The sequence below is a fragment of the Harpia harpyja genome, chromosome 14, assembly GCF_026419915.1.
Source record: "Harpia harpyja isolate bHarHar1 chromosome 14, bHarHar1 primary haplotype, whole genome shotgun sequence".
NCBI classification, from domain to species: domain Eukaryota; kingdom Metazoa; phylum Chordata; class Aves; order Accipitriformes; family Accipitridae; genus Harpia; species Harpia harpyja.
This window is the reverse complement of record NC_068953.1, coordinates 7,349,305-7,367,659: the sequence shown is the minus strand read 5'-3', so window position 1 is coordinate 7,367,659 and position 18,355 is coordinate 7,349,305. Positions and strand designations below refer to the sequence as shown.

The 18,355-nt window shown below is 48.5% G+C and overlaps 1 protein-coding gene across 18 annotated transcripts in view; it reads left to right on the top strand.

Annotated features, from left to right (window-relative positions):
* CACNA1G (calcium voltage-gated channel subunit alpha1 G) overlaps positions 1-18,355 on the top strand; it is a 150,799-nt gene that overhangs the window by 70,922 nt on the left and 61,522 nt on the right. For all 18 annotated transcript variants that reach the window (XR_008238190.1, XR_008238188.1, XM_052807431.1 and 15 more), the window contains exons 11-14: positions 12,261-12,412; positions 12,946-13,131; positions 14,291-14,405; positions 15,130-15,285. Coding sequence is in view for 16 of the 18 variants with exons in the window: in XM_052807431.1 (XP_052663391.1) it covers positions 12,261-12,412; positions 12,946-13,131; positions 14,291-14,405; positions 15,130-15,285 (609 nt within the window). In the remaining 2 variants the exon portion in view is untranslated. The remainder of the gene's footprint in view (positions 1-12,260; positions 12,413-12,945; positions 13,132-14,290; positions 14,406-15,129; positions 15,286-18,355) is intronic.

Genomic DNA, 18,355 nt, shown 5'->3' with positions numbered 1-18,355 from the left:
TATGTTTTATGGTGCCATGTCAAAAGCCTTGTGTTGTTTACCAGCACCTTGCCAGAGGGGAGGGGACATGCTAACAGCTACTGTGTGAGAGGAAGGATGGGCTAGTGGTTACCCTGGGAGGATGAAGGTTTCTGCCCTCCCATCTGTCCCCAGCAGTACTGGGTGGGATTCAGCAGCTCTGGGACGACCAGAGCATCCTGGACTTCAAGACAGGAGCTGGTCAGCTGAAGTCCTCACTGTAGCCAGGAGAGAAAAGTACGCTCCTCTGGAGGCTTTGTATCTCACCTTGGGACAGGCATCCTGGAGGGACCTGCTTTTCTCCATGGAAGATGCCTAGAAAACTTAAACAGTCTTTCAATCACTTGCTTAACAGACTCATCGACCAGAGAAGGCCAGGTTGGGATATTTAGGATGACAGTGGTTCTTTGAAGACACATCAAAAAGAGTGGAAATTAGGAGTATGTTGAAAACATTGGCCCCCACCTCTTGCTGCTTGTTTGCATTCACCCATCAGTCAACCTGGGCAGACTGAGCACCCATGGCCAGGGGTGCTGGATGCACAGAGCAAAGGTAGTTCATGTCCCCAGGAGTTCATCTCCTACCTTAGACCCTTCCATCCCGAAGCTGCTCTCCATAGACCACCTTCCACTGTAAAGTCGTCATCAACTAATATTTTACCATCGTATGGCTGGGGCTTCAGGAGCTGGGTTTCCTCTAAGCTCCTTCTGACGTGAGCTTGCTGACTTTCTCACTCAGCATCAGGTTGCTTCCACGTGGTTCCTGCCCGTGCATGAGCCGTAGGTACACCTGACCGGCCTTAACTCTGCGTTTTCTGCCCATCCTCCCCACCCGTCCAGCTCTGACTCTTGCCTTTCTCATGACTGCTGGGTTTAGTGGGAGGAAAGCAGAGAGGTTTGAGGTGCGCATAGCACTCACCACGTCGCGGCTGCTGGGCAGCAGTGTGAAATTTTCCATCAGGGAAATGACAACCAGATTGCTGCGGATTATTAATGTGACTGCTAAATAGCTTGTTTTTCTACAGAGATGAAGCAAAATGCAGGTAGAAACTATTAGCTTTGGGAAGAGGAATATAAAGGTGATTTAAAGGTAGACTCCGGGGATTTTAAATACACTGTTGAACCAATTGACTGATTCGCCTTAGGGAAGCTGAGACTGCAGCGCTACGGGTTCAAACGGCTAGGGCTTTGCAAAAGCTTGTTCTGCCATAGAGCAGGAGTAAAATGTGCTGCTAAACCAGAGGGTTTCTATGCTGCTTTCCCCCCAGCCCTGGCTGTAAGCCAGACTGTGTTCCATAATGTGCTCCATTTTTTTTTTTTTTTTTTTTCCTCCAAGTCCTTCCTTGGAGTGAAATGCAAAGGCTTTAGTACAAGGCGTGATGTTGGACTCCTCAGCAGGGGAAAGAATTCAGCAAGGGCTTCCTTGAGGAAGGGCTTTGGGGTTTTGTTTTTGTTTTTAAAATCTGGTTCGCATTGAGCTGCCTGGCTGTTCCGATTTTCCTTGTCTGAACTCGCATTGTATGAACTATACCCTACATATTCATTTGTTTAAATAGCGCTTGAATTTCAGCCGCCGTCTCTGCGGTGTTTTGCCATTGTTAACATAACAAGAGACTGGAGAGTCCTGCTCTGGCCTCCCCAAAGCTGCAGTCGGTTCAAATCCATGGCTGGAGCTTGTGGGGACTTGGATCTAGAGTGGTCCAAAACTCTGGTGTCTCTGAAGGAAGGAAGAGGAAATTGGTTCAGACCTATAGAGAACCTTTTGTTAATTCTTAAAAGCAAATTGGCGAGATGACAGGGGTGAATGACTCTTTGGGACAGCACCCAAGGAGAAGAGCTCATCATCCATGGGGGGCAATTCTTCAAGGAAGGGGGAAGAGGCGATGCCTGACATTCCCCTAGCAGGAGGATAACTGGTGGAGTACCCCCAGCTACAGCAAGGTGTTGTAGGAATCCACAAAGCAGCAGTGCCACGAACCAAGGTGTGCAAACTCCATCTGCAGAAGGCAGGAGCAGCCTAAGCTCATGGCAGTATCTCAAGCTGAATTCCTAGTGCATCCCGCTGCAGGGGCCTGGAGTGTACTCAGTACAGATGATGTAAAGTTGTCACCGGTAACATTACGATCTAATAGCTGCTGCGGCATGGAAATATCAACCATCTGTGCCAAAGCATCAAAGGAAAGCTTGCTGGCAAAATGCATTAATGTGTCTATTTATGTAAACAGTCAAGGCTGGAGAACGTGGGAGTCTTCCTAATCAGCATCAGAGGACGTGAAATTTTCAGGTATCCAGGACAATCGAGAAGGGAGGTGAAGGGTCAGTAACGGCAGCAGCATTAGAAAACCTGCCGGCATGGAGAAACCATTAGGCTCCAGGTTCAAGCATTTATAATAGTCACCCAAATGGTATTCATGTACTTCTGTTTCTGCCTGAATCCAGCATGCAGGGAAGAAGGTAACTGAAAATTATTAGCTGTCATGACACCCACTGATTGATTTCTCCACGTGGGAGGAAAATTTGATTGTTCCACGAAGAAGTGGTGTAATGGAGCTGGATAGCGGCAATTTGGCAGGTTGGTGCCCCAGGTCTTGGGGTGCTTGAATCTGTGCTGGTGTCCAAAGTCCTGGGCAGGCTGGAGGGCAGCAGGTCTGGATCCATTTGTGAGCACTGCCTCAAGAAATAAGGATGTTTTGGGGATTAGAAACACTTTACTCCCAGGACTTGGTGGTCGAGAGCATCCTAATCTCCGCCAGTTTCAAGCCAAGCTGAACATTTTGCTGCTAGCCGCAGGAGTGGTGGAGGGCAGCTGCAGATTTGTCAGGTGTATGGAGGCTGCTCCTTTGACATCCCTATGTGCCAAAATGAGATCTTGCCAAGTGCTCGTTCACCTCCCGAGGAGGCTGTGGAGGATCTGGGGATGAGCTGCAGCTCGCAGGGTGCGTGCTGCCCTGCTCGCCCTTGTCTGGCTGCGTAGGGCAGTTGAGGGCAACACTGTGTCCCCTCCAACCTCCGTGGCTCCGTGTCAGGTCGATCCAGGACATCTAAATTTTGGCTTCTTTCATGTGCGTGGATTTGTGTCAGGCTTCCAGGTCAGGAAGGAAGGGGATCCTTTTTTTGTAAAATATTTTTGGTATCTCTTGCACCTCTCTTGAATTGTTTCCTGCGAGTGCAGAGACTCAAAGACCCAGCCCACAGCCAGGCAGCAGCTGGTGCTGCACCAGGGGCTCTCTGCATCACACAGTGATGAAAACTGGTGCTGTACCCCCTTATGTCTGCACCCCGCTGCTTTACTCCAACCGTGGCCTTAATAGCACAGCCCGACTTTTCTCTGTGGTGGAATTTCTAATTTGATGCTTCCCCGTATGAATCTGATTCATTGGGCTTTGATTCAGGAGGGCGCTTATGCATGTGCCTGCGTCCCTTAAATCAATGAGACAGGCTTTCCCCGGACAACCTCCGTCTGTCCCAGGCTCTTCCTGGGAGCGCGCAAGGTCCTGCGCTCGCGCACCAGCTTCTCTTCTTAGAGATATCTCCACTTCCACTTTGGTGTGTATCCCATGTCTCTATTTAACTCCATTACACATCTCTCCAGCCCTGTGCCAGCTACTCTTAGCCAAGTGATCAAAGCTTTGGCAGCACAGCGAGGCTTTCCCTCCCTCGGTGTCTGCTGGCTTTGCCCAATGCAGGGCTTGTAGCTAGCGTCAACTTAATTTCTCAGTGCTGCAGCCACACAGGGTACTCCCACGGTAGGAAAATGAGGTGCCCTATAGGTTTGTACGTGCTATATTCAATTACCTCCTGCTTAAGCAGAAATTACTCTTATTAACAGGTGGTTGTTGGAGACTGGAGGAGTCAAGTCAATGCTAATGGAAGTCATCAGAGCTGTTAATCACCAGGATCACTGACTTCAAAACCAGCTCTCTGTTTGTTATCGGGGGTAATTCTTTTTATGGACCTTGGGGGTTCTTCCGCTTCTCTGTGATTTGAAGGGTTTATGAGGTCTTGTAGGAACTCGCGTGTTTTAATTGACTTGCTCATGAAGCTCTTCCAGAGTGCCATGCAAAATACAGGGGTGCCACAGCCCTCATAGCCATTAAAAAAATGGGCTGTGCCTATAAAGCAGACTTTATCCTTGTTCTGGAGGCTGAATGATTTGAAAATTAAATGAGATTTCATGCTGCTGGAAAGTGTAGGAGTTTTTTATCAGATAATTCAGTTCTGTGCATGCTTTAGGGATGAGCCTATGTGGATTCCTTGACATCTACTAAAGTTTTCTTCAGCTCCCTGGATGGGGAGCTGTAAGTGTCAATCCTTTCCTGTTAATTTAGTTCAGAGGCTGGAAATACTCGGGCTGCCTTAGATCCTATCATTACAGCTGTTGTTTCAGCTGCCATCCATACCCTCGTGTTATCTCTGCTCAGGCAGCATTGGGAAGAGACTCTGGCTCAGTGAAATGGGAAAATGATGTGTGCTTTCGAAACTCGCTTCATCCCCACATGGATGAAAAATCGCTGCTCTCTGCAGATAGCCGGGCATTTCTCTTTTCTTCTTCTTTGATTTTTGTGGTTGTTCCCCTTGGGTGGGAGCCAGCAAACTCAGCTAGAGCTTCTGGAGCATCCTCAGCTTGTACCAGCAAATGCTTTCGTCTGTAAGCGCTCCTGACTGCTGATTGTTGGTGATTTCCCAGGGGTCAGTTTATTTTTTCCCCAATTCTCCTGGTAGAGGTTGGTCCCGATGCTGTTGGTGCCCATGACGCTGCCCTGCTGCCACCCGTGTCCTCGCAGAGCCCCTTCCCACCCTGCTCAGCCCCCAGCAGGAGCGAGGACAGGAGCCAAGCGCTTTTTCCCTCGTCTCTGCTGGATTTCAGCTCTTTGTTATAATTGGTTTTTTGCTGATGTTAGGAAACGACCGGCTTTTCCCCCATGGACGTCTGTCAGCATTAGAGATAGTGTTACCAGCATCAGAAACCCAGGTTCAGCAGAACTGTGCAGGAGCCATACGGAGACAGCCTTTTTCTTTCTCTTTTTTTATTTCCCCCCCCCCCCCCCCCCCCCCCAGTACCTTCTCAAGTACTAATGGGGAGATAAGTTTCAAACTTGGTTTAGATTAACTAGAAATAGAGGGCTTTAAATCTCAAGTACTTACAAGGTGTGACCAAGTGGAAATGCAGCTTTTGTTCAGCTTAAGCTCCTTCGAAACCTGGGCAGAGGGATGAGCCAGTTCATGTTTTTCTTGCATTTTCTGGGATAATATTCATCCAGAAAACTCAAGCTGAGAGAGATAAGGAGTTCAGGCAAGAATATCTGCTGTGCCTCCTGAGAGTGGTAAAGAGAGCCCAGCCCCAGGGCCTGGGGAAGGAGAGCATGGTCTGCAGGTCCTGTTTATGGTCCTGGGCAGGGATAGTTCATGGCAGGTCCCTTCAGGGTGGGTTGATGAAGTTCTCCATCATGCTTGGGGCTCATCCCCTCATCTGCAGCCTGGGCTCCAGCTGGGCAGGAGACAGAGGTGCTTGGGGACATGGCCCCGTACAGGCAGTTGGGGCTGGGGAACTCAGTTGTTGGCCATGATTGCTCAACAAGGATGTGGTGGAGAGGAAGGTCTTGCGCTAGAAGGTGCCATGTCCATGGGACTCAGCTCCTTCCTTCTGCAGGTGTGGGGTGGGAAGGGACATTTGTTAATCAGAACGGGGAAGAATGGGTGGAAGGTGAGGAGATTAGCTGTGCTGGTGGAAGGGGAGTCCCTCCTGTGCAGACAGCTCCGATTTCTCTGAAATGAAAGCTGCTTTCCTCCCTTTCTTACAGCATTACTTGCCGTGGCATGAAATATTCAGCCTCCATTCAGCCCATAACAAAATCCTCCTTTGCCATGCGGTGATGGGATGAAACCGGACTTGTTCACTTGTCATTTCCTTTTAATAAATGCCTATAAATCCTGAACTTCCCAGCAGTCCTCCTCCAGCCCACCGGGCAGCGAGCGTGCTGCCCTTTCTGTGTCTCCAGCCCCAGGAGGAGCAGAGCAAAAACCACTGCAATCCTGCTACTTTCTGAATTGTTTTCTTTAACCAATTTGGCAAAGGATAAGTAGAGAAAGCCTATCGGTCTATCGGGCTCCAATTAAGCATGGCTCAGGTTCGTGCTGCTGGACCCAGGACAATAGCTAAAGCCCAACGCCTTTTAAGGAGCCCCAAAGACAACGAATGTCATGGCTGAAAATATGCATCGATTGAGTTTCTATTTATAAAGTAGCAAGCGGCCCTGGAGCTAAGAGGAGCTGTATTTACCGAAGGGAAGCAAAATGGTTTTTCGGATGGCCATGGCTCAGCAGGTGCACCAAGGCAGGGGGAATAATGTGGGTGTGATAAGGGCAGGGCATGGAGAAGGCTCGTTGGTTGACTGAGGACACAGCTATGAGCTATAAATGATGGGGAATCAGGCGTGGGAGAGGCCAAAAAAAGGGCACCTCATTTGGTTAATTAATAGCTGCTTCCATCCATCAGAATTTCTTGCATTTTGCCCCAGGACTCATGGTCTGGCTCCTGTTTCAAGGCAGACCTGGTGCGTGTCTGCACCCATGCGGAAGGTGGAGAGGATCTTAATGGAGTGGTGTTAGGCTGAAAATTGTGTCTTTGTGTAACCCGTTTGATTTTTTTCTTATGTATATATATAAAAAAATCTGCAAATGATGAGTCAGTAAAATGTTGTTGGTGTTTCCTGTGAAATAGCTGAGGTCGGTATTTTCTTTCTGTGTTATTTTTCCTTAGTTGCCATGGTAATGATTTCAGAAGGGTTTTATTCTGCAGCCATTTGAATGGGTTAGAAGTTTTCATGGTCTTCTGGATCTGCTTGCAGAAGCAGAGCCCTCGGGATCAGGAGAGATCTGCCTCCTGGCCGGTCACCCCATCCCTCCCTCTGTGCTGTGGCAAGACAGAGTGTTTTTTCTATTTTATTTTATTGTTAGCAAGATAGAGAGGAAGGACCCTGGGGTGCTTCTGCTCTTTTGTGCTGACATCCCCAGGGGCAGAGGCTGGGCAAGACCAGGCTTGGCCGCAGTCTGGAGCTCGCTGCCTGGGCAAGAGGGAAATGGGAATGGATGGATCTATGCCAGACATGCCCGTGGCGCTGGGTGCAGGTCTGATGATGATGAAGAGCCTGTGCCATGCCTGTGCCTTATATGGGTCACGGCTGGAGGAAGGGAGGAGTAGAAGCCGTGTAAGCTCTGTGCACCATCTGCCAGGGCACTTGGTTGCACTTCATCACACGGCAGGGCTTGTCTTTCAGGAATTGGGGAACACAGCCCCCGCGGCTTGCGCTTCTAATGACCCCAGTCCTGTCCTCACCTATTCCCCACTTGTTGCCTGCAGCTATACTTGCTCAGCAGACACCTTTGAGCCCCCTGCGCAGGAAGGAGTAGCGTGTGCCACCATCTCATGCCCAGATGGAAACGGAGCAAGTCCCTTCTGCCGTCAGAAACCTCACTCGTGAGTTTCTACTCAGTTTAAAAAAAAAAAGAAAAAAAAAAGAAAGAAATGCATTACAGCCTATTTCTGAATGCTGAAAAAGGACAAGGCTATGGTCCAGCTCTGAGATACTCCTCGAGGCAACATTTAGTACCTGGGGACATCTTCCCTTGCCCCCTCCTGTCCCCCACGGCAGTGCCCTGCTTGGTGCCAGGCAGCCCTGCCCGAAACCTCCAGGCAGGGTGCAGAGAGCATCCCCTCCTCGCCGCCACGGTTTGCACCCTGCCAGGCTGGGTTACGTCTGGGCAGGCGCCCGTGGCTCACCTCCTCCCTGCCGCCTTCGTTTGCTGCGTGGTGTTTATGAGAGATGCTGTGCTGTCTGCTCCTGTTTTATGTGCTGCCAGAGCTTGTCAATGTGCTCTTTGGTACATCAACAAATCGACACTACACAAACAGAGAGCTAACAGGGAATGATTTATCCAGGACACCGTGTCTGTATGTCCAGCAAGGCGAGGTGTCCTGGAAACAAAATTCAGTGTTTACCAAAGACTCATCGGAAAAGCTGGTGTTTCGTGCCACAGCTGAATTGCACTTGTATCTCGCTCTTTCTGGGTGTTGCTCGTTTAATCATAGGATGCTTTCCTTTTAATTAGTCACTGCTGCTACTGATGAGAGAATTAGCAGGCTCTTCTTTTAATGGAGAAGCTGAGGCTATGGCAGATGTGTTGTAGTTGGGGTGGTGGGTAGGAGGTTTTGTATTGCACAGAAGCCCCAGGCTCCACACCTCAGGCTCTGCTTCTCCACGAAATGCCCTTTTCAGGGGAGTCCTGGAGCACTTTGTTTTCTAAATGTGTCCTTTCATCACAGGAAAGATGCTACCTCCCCTGGCTGCTGTGTCGTGGCCCTTGGAGGGGAAAGCTGCTTTTTACTGGCTCTTTTCCTCTACACCCAGAGAGGACCCGTAGAGCTGGTTGTGTGCCAGAGAGTCAGTGACTCTCCCAGGTACCGTATGTCTAGAGCTGGTCAATATTGTTTTGATTAGACAGTTATTGTCAGAAAATGGCAGTTTATCAAACGTGAAGCTGTGGGAGGGGAGTGGTTTCAGTGAACTGGCTTAAAAAACAAAAAATTGAATACATTGTCTGAGATATTTGAAATGTCAATTTGAACATTTGGGGAACAAAAAGTTCCGTGTTCTTGAAGCTGACTTTTATTTATGTTTTTGATTTTAGTTGATTTACAGTACAGAGCAAATGGATGAGGGAATAGGGACTGAAATGGAGGGGAGAGCTTCCAAAATTTTGGGCACAAAGTGTTCCAGTTTGCCAATTCTGAAACTCTGCGTTCCTGTTTGGGATGGGAAGACAATTTCAATTCCCGTGGGAGAGAAAAGCCACTTTCCTGCTGTATTGTAATGATGTCTAAGGAAAGATGTCTCAGATGTGTTTGTGATTTCTCTAGAGCAGAAGCATCTTATAAACAGTCTTATTATCTATACCCATCTATGGCTGTGTGGAAATCCCATAGCGGGTGTTCTCAGAAGTGTTTGAATCCCCACTGTCTGGCTGTGATCCCCTTGGGCAGGATCACGATCTCAGCCTACCTCTATTTTTATAAATAATTCCCGGCAGTGCTGGTGGCAGGGGTCCGCGCAGGTGCCCCATGGACTGGCTGCAGCCATGTGTCCCTCGAAAGGGATGCAGAGCTGTTGCAGAGGGCTCATGAGCTGCTCTGGGACACCCCACCACCACCACCAAGCGGGAGCGAGGGGCTTGACGGAGAGAGGGCTGCAAAAATCCTCCAAGTAATTCGCGTTGCCCCCTCTCAACTATTTAGGAATGTGTTGTTTCCCAAAGCGAAATAACTCCTTGATTTCAGCCGGGTCTGGTTGCTGTGTGCTTCCAGCAGATGCTCTCCTCGCCCTCCCCTGGCAGAGCTCCAGGCTGCCCTGGAGACCCTCCTCTTCTCCTGGCTGGGTGAAAGGGAAGTTTTCCTTTCCTCTTTCAATCCATTTTGGCCATTAATCTTAGATTTTTGGATAATAATTTTCACCTCTGGTTCAGGAGATCTTACTCTTCATTTTTATTATGGGCACCTAATGTCTCAGATATTAAAAACCTTTTCTTGCAAGGGAAGTGGAAGAGAGCGTGTGGAGGAGGAGTGGGGGGCCAGGCAGCTTTTTCAGGGTGAAGCAGGGGGAGATGGATGGATCCGGTGTTGCTGCGGGTGCTGAGCATCACCCTGCTGCACGGGCTGACCCATAGCCCTCCCACACAGGTGCCTGGGGTATTTGGGGCTCTCATGAGCTGGGTGGGCTGGGAGGGATGTTTCATGGGCTTGGGGGGTCACAGCCCTTCCAGTGGGTGCTGGGGGTCCTGGAAAAGTTGCAGTGTAAGTGCTGCTCCCCCCATCACCCGGCTGTGCCCTGCCAGTGCCTCCCACCCGGATTTATACATCCCAATAACACCTTCAACCAGAAGATGCTCGCGAAGTGCAAAGTTTCATTAATCCACGCTATTAACACGACATCCCTGCTGGGGCTGGTTGGATTTTCCATGTCAGCCCCCGCGGGGAAGGGATGCCGTGGCTGCGGGAGATGCTGGGCGCTGCTCACGCATCAAGGGACTTAACTGGGGTGCGCCTGCGGGGCCGGTTAGATTTGGCAGCATGGTCACAGAGGGGGAACAGAGGGTAGAAATCTTAGTGGTGCTGATGGATGAGAAGGAAAGCTTCCAGGAACACATTTCGTTTCCAGCAGTATTGCTGCGGTAATGATAACAGCACAGCCTGCCTTGGCGCTGGGGCACTCATGAATGAGTTGGCATTTTTTTTCTGACTAATGTAGACTTTCAGATATTTGAAAGTGTCCTGAGGTGCAGCTTGACATATAAGTTCTCAGCCTATTTATTACTTTGTGTCTGAGTGTTCCCATAAGTATATGATTTTAAACCAGGGCTGCGTTTAATATCAGGAGCTGGAGCATTCGTATTTTAGCTCTAGATCAGCGAGGAGGTGATTTGGACTGTACGTCCGGTGTGTTTGGCAAACTCTAGCCAAGGGATCTGTTCCTCAGTGAGGATGTCTGAGGTATAGGAAGTGTTCAACACCTCCTTTTTTTTTTTCTTTTTAAATTACTTTTCAGTGCTGCTGTTTCCCCCTTTGCTATCCTGTGACCATTGCTGTGTCATCACAAGGTCCCACTGGCATCAGTGCAAATCCCCAGGGATTACACTACCACGCTGAGATAACAGCAGACCAATATGGGTCCCCATCTACCATTGTGCTGGGTTGGAGGAACCTGAACTGCAAGGGCTTGGCCGGCTGTGCCTGGAAACTTCAACCCTGAGAAAGAAAGAGTTGAATGCCTGCATGGATTATCTGTTTATTTGCCAGCATATATCTGTGAAGCCTTTGGTCACTAGTTTTTTGGGGCTCTGAAATGCGGTTGATCAAGCATTGACCCTGCCCCTGAGCCATCCCCTCTCCTGGCTCCCATGGTGTTGGGTTGGTGTTGGGTCACTTCATGTCAAACCCTACAGCTTGTGCCGCAGCGTGTGCCGTGGCACGGCAGCTCCTGGACTGTTGTAGGAAGCTTTTGGCCAGCCGTGAAGGTGTTGCCTGTAAGTGGTGGGAGTAGTCAACAACGTGTGTTGCACATTGGCTTCTGCTTGTGGTGTAGCTGCCGTGAACTTGCACTTCTGGCCATAACCCACCACAGTGTTCAGGCATCGAAAGCCTTGGGTGGTTACATGTGCGGATTTAGAAAAGTATCTGAGTTAAGTGCCAAACTACCCCTAAGAGGAATCCAGCACCCGGTGTGCGTAAGGTGTTTAGTGAACTGTGCCAGCCCACTGCCCTATGGGGCACCTTGGCGTTGTCGATGTGACCCTGTGGCCATCTGCCAGCAGGACATCGGCTCCTGATTTTAATGAAGCTTTTAAGTAGAAACACGCAGTTGCGGCCGTGTATTGGGGTTAAATGGGGAGAAGGGGTCTGGTACTGCAGATTCTGCTCCTGTCTTTGCCACTGAGTGATCCTAAACAGATTACGCCACCGGTTTTTGTCTTCTGCCATATGTTTTCCAACAATGCACGCCCACCCGTCGGGAAAAGCGCAGCACTGGGTGTCTGCAGGCATTGTTGGGAACCCTCTGTGAAATATGCTAGAAAAACATGAAAGGTATTAATTCAGGTCTAAGATTACTGGAAGTCTGTTTGTTAAGGCTTTTTCATACCTCTATTTTTAGATTGCCAGCCTGGAATGCCAGGATCGGGCCCTTCCTCAGTAGCAGTATTTGGGGCCTCCTGATAATAAGGGGTTTTGAGCCATTCCAGTTATATCACCCCAAATCTCTGCTTTTGAAAAATCTTAGCTTAAATCTTTTGATGAGATAATAAAAAGACAGGCCCTAAAAGGATATTTATGTGAGAAAACAGTCCAACTTTCCCTTCTGCATAAGGTGACTTGGTTTGGAGGATGTGAAAGCGTTAAGACTCAGTACACACCATTCTACGTAAACCTCCTGAGGTGGTACTAAAGCTGCGATTAACGTGAAGTCCATGTCTGGATTTACCTGCTCAATTTACAACGGATATATAAACCTTAAATACTCTGATAGTATTTTTCTTCTCTCTCTTGGGCTTTGAGTGAGCTATTGCTGTTTTCTCACTACACCAGTAGCATCGGTATTCCTACACCTGCAGTATTGGGGCTTGTATTTCCAGGTGTAATTTTGGATACGGAGCCGTACTGCTTACTGTCTCCCTTTCTTCTTCCTCTTTCCCCAGCCGGAGGAGCTTACCAATGCCCTGGAGATCAGCAACATAGTCTTCACAAGCCTCTTTGCCCTGGAGATGCTGTTGAAAGTCCTTGTTTACGGTCCTTTTGGCTACATTAAGAATCCATACAACATCTTTGATGGGATCATCGTGGTGATTAGGTACAAACCTAGAGCTTTCTTTATGTGTGTTTCCCCTCATTTGGCTGTTTAATTAAACAGAAAGTAATGGAGAGTGGGCATAAATACCTTCCTGTGACACTTTATGCTTCTCTGCTGTAAATTAATGCACTTAGACACGATTGCTAATACATATCTTGGGGTTATTTTATGGTTGTTTTAGAGAGAGGCCCAAGCAGAAAGCTATCAGTCCTGATGTCCTGGGAAACTCTAGGATCCAAATGGTACAAACAGTGCCCGATTAAGTAGCTCTGCTTTCTTGGCATGTGCAAAGGCTGTAATTGCCCCTGCAGCTGCAGCCACTGATTTGCAGGCATGTTTTTGACACTCTAGTGGGGCTCTGCTCTTTGCAAACCTGGATGGAGTCCAGCTCACTGGGGGCATTGGCAATGCGTCTCTGCCCGCTTTCCATCCCTCTTCTCTCTGAGTTTCACCCTCCCTTTGCTTCCTGTCCTCCATGCCTTTGCGTTGGGCTTTGTCTTCTCACCCTGCAATGATCTCTTCTTCTCCCTCAGCGTGTGGGAGATAGTGGGCCAGCAAGGCGGGGGGCTCTCGGTCCTGCGGACCTTTCGGCTCATGCGAGTTTTGAAGCTGGTCCGCTTCATGCCAGCCCTCCAGCGCCAGCTTGTAGTCCTCATGAAGACCATGGACAACGTGGCCACGTTCTGCATGTTGCTGATGCTCTTCATCTTCATCTTCAGGTGAGCGCTTCCGATTGCCTGTTCTGAGGTTGCTCCGGGTTTTTAGATGGGATCCCATGGCGAGGTGAGGAGATGTAAGAGTCTGTACCGGGATGTGGCTGAGCTGAATGGTCCCAGGAACAGCATCGCTGGCCAGCGCTGGCAGTGGCTTGCTGCCCTGACTAAATTCTCTTAACTCTCGCCAAACGAGACATCTGTCTTTGCAAGATGATTTACAAGGAGAATCTTTCAGCTGGATGATTCCTTGATATCACCCCAAGACAGCGGTCCCATTACTTACGGACTAGCAGAAAGCCTGGTGCTAAAAATATTGCCAAGGAGAGGGCGATGTTCCTAAAATAAAGTCAGCCGTGGTGGTGCTTGTGCTCTTGCACGGCCTCTTCTTCTGAGAAGTGGAAGTGTTAGAAATAGGCTTGGTGTAGACCCGAATTTTTGGATTTTGGTCTAGATTTTGAGAAAAGCCTGTCTCCTTGTAACAGCCAGCTCTGGTGTTCTAGCAATCCAGGCACACTGGGAAGGCTGAAAAAAGCCAGTCTCTTCTGTGGAATAACATCCCTTCTCGCAGTGAGATGTTTCACTCCAAACCCATCATTTGCAGACATGATGCTCACTAGAGCTGTAAATAATTTAAATATTCAGGTTACTGGCTGAGAGCAGGGAAAACCAAATTATTCTTTTAGTATCAATCTAAAATGAAAGGTATTCTGTTTTCTTGTCAAAATTGAAAAAGCTGTTTTGCGTGCCCTGATATGTCTCATTCAGGCATTTCACAGAAGCCCTTTTTGTCTTCCTAATTCAATTTAAGCATATTTTGCTGAAAATGTGTCATTGCAAAACAGAAAGTCAAAACAGTTTGTTTAGGAAATGTTGAAACGCAATGTTTTGACTTAAAAAAACCCAGAGCACCGAAGCAGAAGAAAAATAAGGAGCGGGCATACTTTTTGGTTGAAACTTTTTGACAGATTTGACCCAAATTCACAACTGGTTTGCATGATCTTGAGGCATGTTTTTCAGTGAACGAATGTTGCATCTTTTTTAAAAAACAAAAAAGAATAAAAAGAATTGCCCAGGTGAAATCAGGAGACAGTCAGCCCTGCTGTATGATTACTGGTTTGTACTGTGGTCCCCTTGTTGAGCCCCTGCTTTCCCTCCCGTGCAGCATCCTGGGGATGCACCTCTTTGGCTGTAAATTTGCCTCGGAGCGAGATGGCGACACGCTGCCCGACAGGAAGAACTTCGACTCCTTGCTCTGGGCCATTGTCACCGTTTTCCAGGTACAAAATGGAAAATGCCACAACTCATGTGCGTTTGGGGCCTGCGAGGGCTGGGGTTGTTTTCCAAAGCTTCTGACAGAGCTTAGTGATGCTCCTTGCCATGGAAAGGACAGGACCCAAAACCACAGGTGCAGGAACACAGGGGTTTTGAGACCGTTTTCCAGAATAAATCAGAAAGCTAATGAGGAGGGGCTACCAAGGCAGGAGGCTCTTGGATTTGCAGAGTATGGGCTGGGCGGGTGAAAGTGCGTGCAGAGGGTGGAGATAGAGAGGAGGAGATCAGGACCATTTGCAGTGATATTTTGACAAAGAGCACAATCTGGTTTAAGCCCATAATTAATGTGTGCAGTTTTTTGTTCTAGCAGCTCTGAGCTCTGTAACTGTGGGATCTACGAAGGACTTTTAGCTCTTCTGGCCGACCAAAGGAAAGGTCCGACCCACGCGACATTGCACTCCCTTACAGATGAATGCATCCTTGGTGCGGGTGGGAGTTGGGGCAGGGTCCTCACTGGTAGCGTGCGAGTCATGGTCGCTTTGGTCCTGTCTCTCTGGCACAGAAGATGGCTTTGGCCAGATTTATCCTCCTGTGGTTATAGCTATGGTGGATACCCCAAAAGTGGGATGCTCATTTGGCCCGTCCAGAGCACAGATACCCAGCCAGGCTTGGGCAAAACAACACACAATTCTCTGGTATCTCCATTTTCCTGATACTCTTCCTCTGCAGATTTTGACCCAGGAAGACTGGAACAAGGTCCTCTACAATGGCATGGCATCAACCTCCTCCTGGGCTGCTCTCTACTTCATTGCTCTCATGACGTTTGGGAATTATGTTCTCTTTAACCTGCTGGTGGCCATCCTGGTAGAGGGTTTCCAGACGGAGGTAATGTCCTCATGCTCATGCCTTTGCTTTCTTCTAAAGTTTCAGGGCCTCCAGATCCTGGAAATTGATTTCTGAGATGGTCAGAAATACGTTTACAAGAGTGGTACATGAAAAAAGTGTGGGAAAATACTAGGTTTTCTTTCTTATTTTTTTTTTCTTTCTTCTTTTTCTTAGCCACGGTGCAATTTAATACAGCAAACCCTCTAAATGAAGGGCTTAAATGAAAAGCATTGTTAGCATTAATGCAGGAGTGGGAATTCAGCAGTGAGTCAGGCACTGCGGATGGGATCGCTGCTATGACAATGTCTTTGAAACAGTTCTCACCGTGTTTGTCAGCCAGATTAAAAACCCCTCCTGAAAACTTATGCGGGCTGGTAAGAGATTAGTGACACGATTATCTTTTTTGATGGTATGCGTTCATGGAGCTCTTCCTGCAATGCTCTGCACATTTTAAAGTACATGATTTCTGGTTTCTGCCATCTGCTTCCTTGGGCTGGGAACTCCCACGAGACACCCAGGATTGCTGGAGGCTTTCATGGAAGGGCAGGGGGACACTTAGGTTTGAACTCAACTTTTTTTTTCATCCTACTGCCTTCCCAACTCTCCAACTCAGAGTGAGCAAGCATGTCACCTGGTCCCCAGAGTGGGGGACCTGCGATGCCCACTTGCTCTCTGCAAAAATTGTCCGACTGTCCAAGAACATCAGTAAGGGGAGGGGACCTTTTCACCCTGCCCAGGGGGTTGGAGAGATAAATGTAACCTAAAACTGCTCACTGGGATCTGTTTGTATAGGCTGTGCTTTTACACACTATCTCTGATTTTTATAAGCGTTCTGGGGTGACTAAATATTATTTAAGATTTGTTGCTTGTGTATCATAATATCCTACCAGCCTATGAACAGCTATGCACAGAACTGGTTTTATTATTATTATTTTTGGAGCACAGTTTAGAGTTAAATTAATGGAGTTGTACCAGGAGATAGCAAGAAGAAATATTTTTTTATTTTTTGTATCATGCCTCTCCATGTTGGTGCTTTTCTTTTTTAATTGTTATTGTTGTAGCTGTTTCTGTCTGTAAATCCCCCCTGCCATTCAGCCGACGGGAAGGTTACTGCCAGGTGCTCCCGAATAGTACAATGTTCCCTTGCCCAAGCAAGAAGAGGTAAAAAGCTCCTTGTCTGCTTGTGATGACGGCTTCAAAACCAAACCTTTGTCTGTTCAGTCTAGCAAATTGATTCTCTGAAGGTCGCCGAAGTGGGAGATCACCTGCTGCACCCGCTTCTTAGAGAAAAGGATGCAGCCTTTAAATGCAGCAGCCGCTTTTCCAACCCCTGGTCCTCAAGGGAGGCTGACACCTCTGGTCCTTGGCTCAGCCTGGTTTTTCGTGCTAGAGCATCCCCGTGCTCACCCGCCGGCATGCTCCCGCACACCCAGCCGCCGCGCGCCTGTTTCCCTGGGCGGCAATTTATCCTGCGCTCGCTTTGCGGCCAGCTGGTACTATGGCGTAACTCCCTGTAAATTCATGCCCTGGCTTAATGCACTGCAATTTTCCTCCAGTAACCACGTCCTTCAGGGTAAGTCTTCCCCGGAGTCAGGGGAACTGCCCGCAGCACCTCCAGATTTGCTTTCGGCTGGTTTTTGTAGCAGGGCTGCCCCATCGCCTGCCCCGGCTTCTCCTCTGCCAGGGCAGCGCCGGGCAGGTCCAAGCCAGCTTCAGGATTTCCGTGTAAGCTGCAAATGTGCTTTAAGTGCAGTGTAAATCAGGGAGCAACTTCTGATTCAGGAAAGCACTGACACAGCCTGAAGCCAGTGATGCTCATGCCGGTGTTGAGAGGCGAGTGCAGGGACCAGGATCCAGCGCAGGCTCTGAAGATCAAACCCTCTCTGGCCAATTCTGCCCAACCACGGCAATTTCAATGAACTCGCACCAGATTTCTATAACTTGTGACTCTGATTACAGTGCTATTTTATATCTCAGGCTTTGATGATGGCATTTTAATAATAATCTTCTTTCCACGTCATTGTTGTTCTGAGTTCTCCACATTCTTCCAATAAATTGCAATGGGATCAAGAGATCCTTCGGCTCAACCCAAGTTTCCCTCAGCAGACGCGGAGCAAATGTCTGCTGGAGGTCAGGAGCCAGGTCTGGCCTTGCCGGTTTATGTTTATTCAGCTTTGCTGGTGTGTAGCTTTGCAAACAGATCTCATTCTGGCTTTTGCTAGCCAGCACACAAAGGATCTTCTCCTAAGCAGAATTAATAGAGAGATCATCTCTCACTGTAAAGAAACCCCAGTGTCTCCCTCCTGTGATTGCACATGACCTTTCTGAGTTGTTTTTTGGGTTTGGTTTTTGCTGGGGTTTGGTTTTTTTTTTTCCATTCTCCTTCAGATTTCTGGGCTGAAACACAATCCTGGGGCTGCTGCCTTTATCTCCCTGGTCCTTGAGTGCCTTTCCTCAATCTGCAAGCACCTCGTTAATTTTAGTGCATGGCTTTGCAGCCCCAGTTGCTAGGCAGCAGATGTATATAAGCAGTGGAGAAACAAAAAGGACCTGTTCCAAACTTTAAATATGGAGCAATATATTTTGCAGGGTTGAGTTTCTTTCTTCTTTTTTTTTTTTTCTTCTTTCTTTTTATTTGGTAACCTGCTTCTCTCTTGCAAGAGGTGCACGCAGGACTTTATGCAACGTGGTTATTTTTGACTGCGCGTTCTCCGATTTAACTCGAGCCTGGCATTGGTGCGGGGAAGGTGAGCAGGGGACTCCGTTTGATCGAGCTGTTAATTTGAAATTGCTGCCTGACCTCTCAGGTTCCTGCCCTGGGGACTTCTCTCTGAAGCAACCAATGACTCCTTTTTGTCAGGCATAAAGTTCCTCTCCTGAGGGACTTCCTAATAATATTATATCTCCAAAGTGTATTCTTCCATTGGTAATCCTCCCAGTTTCGTGTCCCCTTGTCCCTGGCTGCCCTCACTGGTGGGTTTGTTCCTTCCCCTCCTTTGTACCCCCCTCCCTCCCTCCCTGGCACCCCAGGTCCTCCAGCCCCTCCATCCTTTCCTCTGCAGGACATTAC